The following is a 14,264-nucleotide window of genomic DNA, read 5'->3' on the forward strand; positions in this document are numbered from 1 at the left end:
AATGACTTGGATGAAGGTATGGGCGGCATAGTGGCGCAGTGGTTAGCACCGCAGCCTCACAGCTCCAGGGGCCCGGGTTCGACTCCGGGTACTGCCTGTGTGGAGTTTGCAAGTTCTCCCTGTGTCTGCGTGGGTTTTCTCCGGGTGCTCCGGTTTCCTCCCACAAGCCAAAAAGACTTGCAGGTTGATAGGTAAATTGGCCATTATAAATTGTCACTAGTGTAGGTAGGTGGTAGGGAAATGTAGGGACAGGTGGGGATGTTTGGTAGGAATATGGGATTAGTGTAGGATTAGTATAAATGGGTGGTTGATGTTCGGCACAGACTCGGTGGGCCGAAAGGCCTGTTTCAGTGCTGTATCTCTAATCTAATCTAATCTAATCTAAATTTGCTGATGACACAAAGATAGGTAGGAAAGTAAGTTGTGAAGAAGACATAAGGAGGCTACTAAGGGATATAGATGGGTTAAGTGAGTGGGCAAAGATCTGGCAAATGGAGTATAATGTGGAAAAATGTGAAATTGTCTATTTTGGCAGGAAGAATAAAAAAGAAGCATATTATCTAAATGGTGAGAAATTTGCAGAGCTCTGAGATGCAGAGTGATCTGGGTGTCCTACTGCATGAATCACAAAAGGTTAGTATGCAGGTTCAGCAAGTAATTAGGAAAGCTAATAGAATGTTATCATTTATTGCGAGGGGTATTGAATACAAAAGTAGGGAGGTTATGCTTCAGTTATACAGGGCATTGGTGAGATCACATCTGGAATATAGTGTACAGTATTGGTCTCCTTATTTAAGGAAGGATGTAAATGCGTTGGAAGCAGTTCAGAGAAGGTTTACTGGACTAATACCTGGAATGGGCAGGTTGTCTCATGAGGAAAGGTTGGACAGGCTAAGCTGGAATTCAGAAGAGTAAGAAGCGACTTGATTGAACAATACAAGATCCTGAGGGGATTTGACAGGGTGGATGTGGAAAGGATGTCTTCCCTTGTGGGACAATCTAGAACTAGGGGTCACTATTTAAAAATAAGGGGTCACCCATTTAAGACAGAGATGAGGAGAAATTTTTTCTCTCAGAGGGTCGTGAATCTTTGGGGGCTGGTAAGACAATTTTAGAAAGATAAAGGCATTAAAATTTTATCTTACTATTAATCAAAACAACAACAAATGCGCATTTTTGTGAAGAATCTTTAAATGAGAAGATTATTTTATTGACTTACTTTCGAGTCACAATGTTGGAAACTGATTTAGTGAGATACCTGGCATTTCTTTGCTTGCACAAGTAGTCAAAGTTTGCCTACACGCTTCTTGTAGTGATGCAGAGTATTCCAGATAGATGCCCATCTGTTAGGAGTGATATTGATCACTTTCTCTCCTTCCCCTCTCTCTCTCCATCTCTCTCTTTCCCTGTGTCCCTCCTCTTTGTGTCCCTCCTCTTTGTGTCCCTCCTCTTTGTGTCCCTCCTCTCTGTGACCCCTCTTCTCTGTGTTGTTCCCCCATCTCTGTGTTGTCATCGCTCTTTGTGCCCCCCTTCTCTCTCTGTCCCTCTCTCTCCCTGTCCCCCTTCTCTATCTCTCTCTTTCTTTGTCACCCCTTTTTCTCTCTCTCCCCCCTCATCCTGTGTCACCTCTCTCTCTCTCTCTCTCTCTCCCCCTCTCTTTCTCTCTCTGTCCCCTCTCTCTCTGTCCCCCTTTCTCTCTGTCTCTCTCTGCCCCCTCCCTTTCTCTGTTTCCCCCCTCTCCCTCTGTCCACCCCTCTGTCTCTGTCTCCCCTCTTTCTCTGTCCCCCCACCTCTCTCTCTCTCTTTGCCCTTCTCTTTGTCTCTCTCCCCATTTTTCTCTCCCTGACAGTTGCAGAGAGTGGGAACGCTCAGCAGGGCAGCTTTGTGGTTGGTCAGTTTTTAAAAAAAATCACGAGTTAGTTTCACAGCTGATAGGTGTTGGGAGCAGGAAAAGCGGTTTCCGAACTTCGGACAGATTCGGGGTTGTCCAGCAGCTCTGATTTTTTTTCAAAAAGCCCACTGGAAAAACCCTCGAATCTGTCCGAAGCTCAGAAACCGCTGTTCCTGCTCCCAGCACCTGTCAGCTGTGAAACCGGCTTGCGATTTTTTTTTTAAAAGCCAGTCTGGAAGAAGAAGCCAATGGGAAATTTCTCATCTCTGAAATACATCCGCAGGCTGGTTCCTGGCCCACGGGCTATATGTTGGACAATCCTAATCTAAAGTATCTGCATTATTAGCATCTGAGCTGGTGGCTGCAAGTGATGGTGTTTCTTCGTCATCACTTTCTTCCTGCTCTTCCACCTCTTTCTCTTCCACCATTGCTTGGCCAGGTTGCAATCCTTGGGTAGTGGAAAGGAGAAAAGCACAAGAGTAGATTTGTATTGAGAGGAGAGAAATCCAGAGGTGCATGATTGCTTCATTTGCAGCTTGGAAATCAGAAGAAATTGTAGGATGAAATGCAGTTGTGTTTGAGAAGGAGGATTAGGTATGAGGATGCTGTCATCTTCAATAGTTTCAGCTATGCCGCTGACCATGGCCTCAGTCATGGCTGCTCCAATGATGGAAACCACCGTCTCCTCCACTGAGGTAAGAACATTGAGGTAAAGACCTTGATGTACAGGGCACAATTTCAAAATTTATGGATGATCCAAAACTTGGAAACATTGTGAACTGTGAGGCGGATAGTGTAGAACTTCAAAAGGACATAGACAGGTCGGTGCAATGGGCAGACAAGTGGCAGGTGAAATTTAATGCAGAGAAGTGTGAAGTGGTTCATCTTGGTGGGAAGAACGCAGAGAGACATTATAAAATAAAGGATGTAATTCTAAATGGGGTGCAGGAGCAGAGGGACCTGGGTGTATATGTGCATAAATCATGCAGGGTGGTAGGACAAGATGAGAGCCATTAATAGAGCATACAGCATCCAAGGCTTCATTAATAGGGGCATAGAGTACAAAAGCTGAATGTGGTGAAATATATTTGGGTGATGTGGCTGTCATGGTTGAATAGCTGACAGTGTGTGCAAGTTGTGAAGTGTTGTCAGAAATTCAAGGGATTTGAACTTTATACCTATATTGGTTGCAGCAAACCTTTTATTGGCACACAGCAGAGATTAACATTTATAGTGTCTCGGCAGTAATTTACAGTTCCAAACAGATCATATATCACCTGCCGGGTAACTGGACAGAGTAGCATGTGTTGTCTATTTCTTCTTTAGCTAAGTAGGCGCGAGGCTCCAGACATTATTAACATCTACCTGCATAAGCTAAGGTGTATTTATCTTGTCTTCTACTCCCATGCTTGACTGTTAAAATCCTTCTTCTTTTATGCCCCAAAGTACTGGTCATGTCACTCAATAAGTGCAATCATCCAGCTCAAACTCTAGTTTTCCTGCTCACTCAGTGATTTTAAACACCTTGAGCTCAATTTTACATAGATATTTCCTACACTTCAACATTTTGAAAAGACATCCTGTTTTTTCCTGCCCCTCTTTGGTTTGAACCAACAGTCACTGCTGTTACATTTATTATCGATCTTTTACAGACAGTAGCAATTGCTGATGTGGCTCACCAACTTCAGTTCTCAATCCCATGCATCCCTTATAGCCATTCTGTTTTGACAGCAAGATCTGCTCAACATGCAGCTTGCATTTTAGAATTATTCAAACCACTGTATTTCTAAAACTATTTGAGTTAGGCACCTTTAAAATTTACTCAGATTACTGCATTATCAAAGACTAAATCCGATCTTTACAACATATTGGCAGATGAATCAATAAAACGCTTATTAGTAAATTCATTCATGATAATCTAATTGAACATTTTAAGGAAATACAACTCTTATCACATCAGTGACATTCACTTCGCACTGGTTAATAACAGGAAATATTTGTTCTTAGCGCTGCGTTTTGCAGGTATCAACAGTTTAGTTTACATTTGAAATATAATCTTACACTTCGTGTGACAATTTGAAAACTACAATCTTACACTTGCACACATCAGCTGGAATATTACTGGGTCACTGACAGCAGGGTTGGTGGTGGCGGTGGGGGGTAGAAAATGCGTCCAGGACGCATTCATCCAGAAGTCCAATGTCATGACATCGCTTCTGCATTTTATGTGCAGTAGGAGCCATGGAAGACGAACTTCTCACCACCATGCGGCAGGACATCAATTAAGGCAGTTTAAACAGCAATTAACTCAAATTTTACAATGCTTTTAGAATTCAAGAATGGCGCATAGGAACCACAACCCTGCCTGGTTAAAGAAGGCAGCATAGAGGTGAGAATTCAGTGCTGCCTCTGTCAGCCAGCCATACTGCGAACCAATGTGCGGTGGAATGGAGGGTGGTGAACGGAGGCCATTGCCAGTCAACAAACTGAAGGTGGCAGCACCAACGGGGGTGGGGTGGGGTGGGGGAGATTATGATGGTGGCAGCATTAATGGGGAGGGGGGTTGTGTGAAGGTGGCAGCAATATCGAGGGAGGGTGTGAAGGTGGCAGCACTAACGGGCGTGTGAAGGTGGCAGCATTAATGGGGTGGCGTGTGAAGGTGGCAGCATTATTGGGGGGTGCTGTGAAGCTAGCAGCGTTAACAGGGTGGCGTGTGAAGATGGCAGCATTATTGGGGGGGCTGTGAAGGCAGCATTATTGGGGGGCTGTGAAGGTGGCAGCTTTATAGGGCGGGGTAGGGGGGGTTGGTGGTGTGCTGCATGACTGACTGAGGAGCAGTGGCGCTTGCTCCCAAGGGTATGGCCAGGGAAAGGTCTTGGAGGAGGTGGCCTGCAAAGACTGCACAGGACTAGGAGGGTGTTCACCTACCCACCCAGTCTTAGAGGCCTTCCTAAGGAGGAGGAGCAGTGCAGAGGAAGGGAGGTCCAGGCACCAGCAGGGCCACCACATTAATGCCAGGAGCAGCAAAAAGGGACAGCCTCTGGGTGGGCCAGCCGGGGAAAGGCACAGAGGGGCACGCCAGCAGCCTCGAGTGTGAAGAACGGCCTATCCCCGGGACAGAGTCAACGATGCACAGCTGCAATATCTCCAGATGTCTGAGCAGCTGTGTCAGCACTGATTGACACTCTCCAGCGAGTCCATCACCAATTTATGCACCATGCTTCAGGATGAACTGAGACCAATGAGGTTTGGTGGATACCCAATCCCAATGCCCCGAAGATCACCGAAAATCTCAACACCTCCATCTCTAGATATTTCAAGGGAACCACGGGACAGGCTGCGGCCCATCAGTGCATCAAGGAGGTGACAAATGCCATGTTCAAGAGGGCCGGTGACTATGTACACGACTGAACCAATCTGTAAAGTCAGGCGGAGAAGGCCGTTGGATCCAGAGCAATCACTGAATTCCCCATGGTGCAAGGTGTCATCAACTGCACACATGTGGCCATCAAGGCTCCCATGGAGTATCCAGCACCCTTCACCAACAGGAAAGGCTTCCACTCCATCATGTACAACTGGTCTGTGACCACCAAAAACAGGTCCTTCAGGCATGTGCACAGGTCCCGGGAAGCAAACAATGCGTATAAATACTTCGGCAGTCCCAAGTGCCAGAGATTTTCCTGCCCCCAGCGTACCTTCAGGTATGGATTCTCGGGGACAAGGGCCACCCGTTGAAGACGTGGCTACTCACACCTGTGAGGAACCTTCAGACTGTAGCAGAGGAAAGTTACAATACCTGCCATGGCTCCACCCAAGAGACCATCAAGCAGGCTATTGGTGTCCTGAAAATGTGATTCTGGTGACTGGATCGATCTGGCAGAGTCCTTCAATATGCCCCAACGAAACGCGGTTTGCTGTTCTCGGCACCCCTAGCACTGCGGAGAGGGGAGGCCTTGAGTAATGAGGACATCAATCAGGACTTCTCATCCGACTAGGAGGATGTGGAGGAGGCTGTTGAACAGGCAGCACAGGATGAGGAACCCCTTGGACCAAAGACATGGGGCAATGAGAGATGTGCAAGGCAGGCTCGGGATAATCTCATACATTCCCGTTCCTCTTTACCCTGATGCCCTTTGACAATCAGTGCACTAAAGACGCCTTTATGTGGACGTGTTGTCACCTCCTTTATCTCACACTCCATTGCCTAGCGTCCATGTTCACAGCACACACTGACAAAGCTGAGGAGTTGATCAGACGTGGCCGACTCCAACACTAGCAGCCCATTGAGGGAGCAAGGCTGCAGATGGCATCTAACAAGGCAGCTAGAAACAGAAGATTGACCAACAGCAGTATTGAGGGGCACAACATAATAAAACCTTAACATGTGGGGAGGAGGTGGTGTAGTTTAGTTTAGTTTAGAGATACAGCACTGAAACAGGCCCTTCGGCCCACCGAGTCTGTGCTGACCATCAACCACCCATTTATACTAATCCTACACTAATCCCATATTCCTATCACATCCCCACCTGTCCCTATATATTTCCCTACCACTTACCTATACTAGGGGCAATTTATAATGGCCAATTAACCTATCAACCTGCAAGTCTTTGGCATGTGGGAGGAAACCGGAGCACCTGGAGGAAACCCACGCAGACACGGAGAACTTGCAAACTCCGCACAGGCAGTACCCAGAATCGAACCCTGGATCGGGTCCCTGGAGCTGTGAGGCTGCGATGCTAACCACTGCGCCACTGTGCCGCCCCTTTGTAGTGTGGGGAAGCAGTGGAATAGTATGAGTAGGCAGTGGTGTAGTGGTAATGTCACTGGACTAGTAATCCAGAGGCCTAGGCTAACGCACTGGGGACATGGGTTTGAATCCCACCACAGCAGATGGTGAAATTTGAATTCAACTAATAAATCTGGAATTTAAAAAAAAGCTAGTCTGATGGTGATCATGAAACCATTGTTGATTGTTGTAAAAACTCATCTGGTTCACTAATGTCCTTTTGGGAAGAAAATCTGTTGTCCTTACCTGGTCTGGCCTACACGTGATTCCAGACCCACAGCAATGTAATTGACTCTTAAAATGTCTTCTGAAATGGTCTGGCAAGTCAGTCATTTGTATCAAACTGCTACAAAGTGTAGCAATTCTAACAGCACCGTGGGTGTTCCTTCCCCCTAAGGACTGCAGCGGTTCAAGAAGGCAGCTCACCACCACCTTCTCAAGAGCAATAAATGCTGGCCTAGCCGGTGACGCCCACATCCCATGATGCAGTCTCCGTCCAGCCTTGATTGGTCATGTGGTCAGGTCTCTTCTTCCTGTCACTTGGTGAAGAGGACCTCCCGCCTTGCCCTTGCAGCCTGGAGGAGAACCTGCAAGGAAGCATCACTAAACCTTGGACCCACTCAGTTTATTCCCTCTGCTATGGTTGCAGCAGGGTCCCGATTCACTCCTTTGGGGTCTTCTGCAAAGCTGGTCAGGTGGAGGAGTCTTTTGCAATGTTGGTCAGGTGGAGGGGTCTTCTGCAATGTTGGTCAGGTGAGTGCTTCAAACAAGGCAGCTGTGCATGTAGGGCTGACACCCCTGTAAATATGGCACCAGCACCTTCCTTTAATTCAGCTGGTGCCACCATTGGCGCCGCGTTGCCTGCCTCTGATCCTAAATTGGATGGGCCTGCGCCTCCCCTCAGTTAATTGGCTGTCCGCCACATGATCACGATCGGCTGGCTGCATGATGCTTTTGCGTAAGTGGCACCCACTTCCAGTGTCGCCACTGGGACCTGCGGCCTCCGAATAAAATTCCATCCATTATTGCAAAAAAGTTGCATTAGAGAAGAGAAATCTAATTCCATCCCTTTACGGTTTAGGCATGAGGCTTGCAGCTGTGTTAAATGTGTGAGGATGAGGTGAAGCTATGAATGCCATGTATGAGTTGTGATATATAGAGATTATTGGTTGGTGAATGTTGGAGGTGTGGTGCACTGAACAATGATGCATATGGTGGAATATGGCATTTGGAGATGAATTCACTGACCTTAACCATTCATGTGAGGTCATTGAACTTCTTGTGGCATTGCATCCAGGTCCTCGGAGCTGGGGTCCCAGCATTAACTGCCACAGCTATCTGCTCCCACTGCCTTTGCACAGTTTGTCTGGATGGCCTCGTGGCCCCTGTGGATAGAGAACCTCTCTCCTCCAGTCCACCTCATGCAACAAAGCATCCAGCGCAGTGTCAGAGAACCTTGAAGCATGTTCTATGCCCTCTTGTGCTATAATTCAGTGTTCCTTTTGCTCACACTCTCTTCTGTAACCTATTCCACAGCTGCTCCTGCCAGAATGCACCTTCCCTTTAAGAGGTGCAGGGTGGCTTTATGTGGTGATGGTATTGCACAAACTTGGTCCCCCTGCTGAGGCGTGCAGCCACTCAGTGTATTTTGCAATGGCTGCATGCAGCTATCATGTAAATCAGCAGGCTGCACCAAGTTTTCAGAAGCAACGGGTGCAGGTTAATTACACATTGCGATACCCAAATCCGTTTAGGGCAATCTCCAATGTCATGGCCAGTGGTTTCAAACCCAGCACTAGTTCAATAATTTTCAGTTGTCAAGCAGCTTGAAGTGCTGAGTGGGAATTCTGTCCACCTGTACAATTCCCCCAATTCACACTGCTTTTCAGACCATGAGCAAAATATTGATCATCCACTGTGTGTAGTCTTCCTAAGGAAGAGTTTGGAGACTCCTTGAGCAGCATGCCAGCCTGCTACTACATCCATATTTCTCCCTCCTAACTGCTGGTCATTTCTAGCCTGCTTAAATAGAAATGGATGTTGAGCAGCCCCAGCTCCTCTTTCTCTTTAAGGAGACCTAAATGGCAGCTGCATAATCCCAGAGACTCCCAGTGGGGTAGGTTTGTTGTATAAGCAAGGGGAATTTTGAAAAACAATAGCTAACACACCATTAGCCTTCTTAATTCCTTGTTGCACCTACATGCTAACTTTCAGTGACTTATTGATGAGGCCTCCCAGGTCCCTTTGTCCATCTACACTTTCTAATTTCTTACCATTTAGGAAATACTCTGCACATCTATTCCTCCTACCAAAATGGATAACCTCACATTTTTCCACATTTATATTCCATCTGCCACATTCTTGTCCACTCACTAAGTCTGTCCACATCCCCTTGAAGCTGCTTTGCAGCTTCCTCACAACACACATTCCCACCTTGTTTGGTGTCATCTGCAAACTTGGAAATATTACATTTGATCCCCACATCCAAATCATGGATATATATTGTGAACAGCTGGGGCCCAAGTACTGATCCCTGCGGTACCCCACTAGTCACAGCCTGCCAAAGTGAGAATGACCAGTTTATTCCTACTGTCTGTTTTCTGCCTGTTAACCAATCCTTAATCCATGCCAGTATATTACCTCCTATCCCATGTGCTTTAATTTTGCTAACCAACCTCCTGTGGGCGACTTTATCAAAAACCTTCTGAAAATCCAAGTATACTACATCCACCAACTCCCCTTTATCAATTCTGTTAGTAACATCCCCAAAAAACTCCAACAGGTTCATCAAACATAAATTCCCATTTATAAATCCATGTTGACTATGCCCAATATGATCATTATTATCCACGTATCTATTTATCACATCCTTTAGAATAGATTCTAGCATTTTCCCAACAATTGATGAAAGGCTAACAGGTCTGTTGTTCCCTGTTTTCTCTCTCCCTCTCTTCTTAGTGGAGTGACATTTGCGACCTTCCAATCTGCAGGAACCGTTCCAGAATCTATAGAATTTTGGAAGATGATCACCAATGCATCCACAATCTCCATAGCTACCTCTTTCAACACTCTGAGATGTAGGATATCAGGTCCTGAGGACTTATTAACCCTCAGCCCCATTAATTTCTCCAATACAACCTTCTTTCTAATACTAATTTCCTTCAATTCTTCATTCTCCCTAGTCCCTTGGATCTCTAATTTTGGGAGATTTCTTAATCTTCCTCAGTGAAGACAGACACAAAGTAATCATTTAGCTTCTCTGCCATTTCTCTATTCCCCATTATAAATTCTCCTGACTCTGCCTGTATTGGACCCACATTTGCCTTAGCCAAATATTTCCTTTCTATGTACCTATAGAAGTTTTTACAGTCCATTTTTATGTTTTTTCCTAGTTTACATTCATATTTTATGCTCCCTTTCTTTATCAGTTTCTTGGCCCTCCTTTGCTGGGTTCTATAATCCTCCCAAACCTCAGGTTTACTACTATTTCTGGCACTTTATAGGCCTTTTCTTTTAATCTTAGACAATCCTTAACTTCCTTTGTTAGAGTTGACTGCCTTTACTTTTGGGGTTTTTGTGCCTTGAAGGAATGTATAGTGGCTGTAAACTATGTAATAATTCCTTGAAGACTAACCATTGTCTATGCACTATCATACCTTTTAATTTATTTTCCCAATCCACCTCAGCTAATTTGCCCCTCATACCTTTATAATTTCCTTTGTTCAAATTTAACACCCTGGCTTCAGATTGAACTACCTCGCTTTCAAGCATAATGTAAAATTCTATCATATTATGGTCACTCATCCCTAAAGGTTCTTTTACAACAGGATTATTAATTAGCCCTTTCTCATTACATAACACTAGATCTAAAATAGCCTGTTCTCTAGTAGGTTCCTCAACATACTGCTCTAGAAAACCATCCTTAACACACTCCAGAAACTTGTCCTCCACAGCATTAGTGCTCATGAGGTTTGTCCAGTCTATATGCAGATTGAAGTCAGCCATGATTACTGTATTACCCATGCTACATGCTTCCTTAATCTCCTGATTAATGCCATGCCCCACACTACACCACTGTTTGGTGGCCTATAAACAACTCCTACCAATGTTTGCTGCCCCTTGCTGTTTCTTAGCTCCACCCAAACAGATTCCATATTGTGTTCTTCCGATCTGAGATCTTCCCTTATTAATGTACTGGTCCCATCCCTTCTTATCACTGCAACACCACCTCCTTTTCCTTTTTTCCTGTCCTTCCTGAATGTCGAATATCCTTAAATATTCAGTTCCCAGTTTTGGTCAACCTGTAGCCATGTTTCCGTAATGGCAATTAGATCATACCTATTTACCTCTATTTGTGCCTTTAAATCATCTACATTGTTGCAAATGCTGCGTGCATTCAGGTAGATTGCCCTTAACCTTGTCTTCTTGACATTATTGTGCATTCTAAACCTAGCTGATGCTCGCCTTTGTTTCGCCTGCCTTCTGATGTTGCTTGTTACTTTTCTACCTCCTGTTATCAGCTTTACTTCCAATTTGAGCTACCCCCTCAGGTGCCCATCCCCCTGACAAGCTAGTTTAAACCCTCCCCAACAGCACTAGCAAATTTCACTGCAAGGATATTAGTTCCGGTCCTGTTAAGGTATAGCCCATCCATCATGTACAGGTCCCACCTGCCCCAGATCAAATATTGATCTGGTTCCTGCCTTTGGGGTTTGCACCTATAGCCCTCCCTCCCTTACCAGCTTGGGCCAGGAGAATGGGGCACCGATGATTAATTCAAAACAATTAAATTCATCTTCAGTGTTATCATTTACTGCATTCTCTGTGCATTTCTGTTGATCACTACTGAAAGGATACCTGAATAAACAGACGATACAAAGGCAAAGACAGGGATAGGTAGAGCTTGATTTTAACTCCTGCCTCCTGGATAAACCATGAAAAGTTTACCAAATAGAGACTGAATTCTTTGGGTGAATTATTTCCTATGCCCTCTAATCCCACTTCAACTGAAGTCTGCAGATGATCTTGACTTAATGTATGCAAGGCCACAGGAAGTGGACTAATAACTAATTAAGTTTTGAAACTTATTACAGTATTTACAGTATTGCAAATATATGAAACCAATAATAAGCATTCAGGAAGATAATGTCTCTTACCATTCCATTATTTCTTTTTTTAAGCTCCTCATGGTTTATTCCTATTTTCTGGATGAAGAATGGATCTGTGCAGCCACTTATCTGGCTTGAGAAAAAACAGAGTAAGTAATATATAATATGACATGTCTTTTTACTCCACCTTACGGTAAAGTCGCATTTCATATTCCCTGTAGAGTTAATTGGAAAATGTTACCGATCAGAAAATATTACCAATCCAGAAAATGCAACAAAACCGTATTTAGTGAAAGAAACTGTGGGTAATTTTCTGGTGTCACACTCCTGGTAGTAAACCTTACTTGTTTTCTGCATTTATTGAAAATTCAGGGACACATTGCACATGGTTTTCCAACTAGTAATTCCCACTATGTAATGCGGGCAAGGATTTCCCCCACCTTCTGGGAGTATGAAGTCAGAAAGTTAACTCTTTACTCGAAGATTTCAGTAACATTTGTTTATTTTCCATTAACTATAATAAGTTAATGGAAACACCTTCAAGAAAACTCATTCATGTTGTGCAGTTTGTGACAGAATGTCATGGTGTTAAATTATTTCTCACTATAACTCACAGAATGTCCAAGATTTTTATCTTTGGGGCCTGCTTATCTGCTTACTTTGAGCATTGGGTGCCACATTAGAGACTCATATTGGACTCTGTGTATGGTGTTGACAGGATTGTTGCTATTCAGGCACTGCAAAAAGTGAATATGTACAAAGCTGCTGTACATTGTAAATGGGATTTCCTGATGTTGCAAATCTATCAAATGGCATTTATTCTTCTACAGCAGAAAGTGATTCTAATAGAGATGTCAGATTGGAATGATTTTCACAAATACTGACTTCAAAATGCTAACTCTACTGAAATGTGGGCAATTGTCATAATTCCAAGTGCACACTACTTATTCTTCTCAAATACTTTATAATAAGCAGATTTTCTGTTGATTTTCATTCTTGTTGCTTGTGCACAGAAACATACCCTGAGGTAAAACTTACCACAGATGAAGAATGGATCCTGCTAAATATCAATGCTTCCTGCATCTGTAAAATTAACTATGATGATTCAAATTGGCACCAGCTAAGTCTACAACTAAACAAAGATCCATCAGTAAGTTATAATCTTCTTACTCTTCTTAATAACTTTTGTTCATCTTCAATACATTAAACATAAGAAAAAAATCCCAGTTAGTTTATATTGTCTTGCAATGGATTGTCCATTTAATAATCACTGGCCCTTTGGCCCATCGTGTCTGTGCTGACCATCAAGCACCTAACTATTCTAATCCCATTTTCCAGCACTTGGCCCATAGCCTTGTATGCTATGGCGTTTCAAGTGCTAATCTAAATACTTCTTAAATGATGTGAGGGAGGGTTCCTGCCTCTACCACCTCTTCAGGCAGTGTGTTCCAGATTCCAACCACCCTCTGGGTGAAAAGAGTTTTCCTCAAATCCCCTCTAAACCTCCTGCCCATTACCTTAAATCTATGCCCCCTGGTTATTGACCCCTCCGCTAAGGGAAAAAGTTTCTTCCTATTTAACCTATCAATGCCACTCATTATTTTGTATACCTCAATCATATCTCCCCTCAGCCTTCTCTGCCCTAAGGAGACTCCTATGGAGTTTTGGTGAGACCGCACCTGGCATATTGTGTACAGTTTTGGTCTCCTTTCCTAAGGAAGAATATACTTGCCATAGAGGGAGTGCAACAAAGGTTCACCAGTCTAATTCCTGATATGGCAGGATTGTTCTATGAGGAGAAATTGAGGAGGCTGGGCCTGTATTCTCTAGAGTTTAGAAGAATGAGAGATGATCTCATTGACGTGTACAAAATTCTTACAAGGCTCAACAGAGTAGATGCAGGAAGGATGGGGGGTCTAGAACCAGGGGACACAATCTCAAAATAAGAGGTAGGCCATTTAGGACTGAGATGAGGAGGAGTTTCTTCACTCAGAGAGAGGGTGGTGAATCTTTGGCATTTGCTACCCCAGAGGGCAATGGAGGCTCAGTCACTAAGTATGTTCAAGACAGAGATTGATAGATTTCTAGATATTAAAGGCATCATAGGATAGTATGGGAAAATGGCATTGAGGTAGAAGATCATCCATGATCTCGTTGAATGGCAGAGCAGGGTTGAGGGGCCGAATGGCCTACTCCTGCTCCTATTTTATATGTTCTGGTGGCATTGAGAGGCAGAGGAGCAGGTTGCTTATCCACCCTTTTACCTTGGGAATGAAATGTGAATCAAGGCTAAAAAGAGGAAATAAAATTTGGAGAAAAATATACATAATAGTAAAATGGAATGCATTTATGCCAACTTTTACACAACTGCCACACAGGCTCTGTACAACATCCTTTCATAAAATATTTATGTCTTACATCCTACTCACTTGAAATTCAAGCCAGGCCTAGGTATTGGAACTTTAAAATATAACTTATG

At 44.1% G+C, this 14,264-nt stretch overlaps 1 protein-coding gene across 1 annotated transcript in view; it reads left to right on the forward strand.

The window, feature by feature from the left end:
* LOC137369147 (aminopeptidase Q-like) overlaps positions 1 to 14,264 on the forward strand; it is a 249,146-nt gene that overhangs the window by 173,080 nt on the left and 61,802 nt on the right. Inside the window, exons 11-12 of the mRNA XM_068029875.1 lie at positions 11,858 to 11,934; positions 12,799 to 12,935. Of these exons, the coding sequence (XP_067885976.1) occupies positions 11,858 to 11,934; positions 12,799 to 12,935 (214 nt within the window). The remainder of the gene's footprint in view (positions 1 to 11,857; positions 11,935 to 12,798; positions 12,936 to 14,264) is intronic.

Source organism: Heterodontus francisci, chromosome 4 (assembly GCF_036365525.1).
Source record: "Heterodontus francisci isolate sHetFra1 chromosome 4, sHetFra1.hap1, whole genome shotgun sequence".
Lineage (NCBI taxonomy): Eukaryota > Metazoa > Chordata > Chondrichthyes > Heterodontiformes > Heterodontidae > Heterodontus > Heterodontus francisci.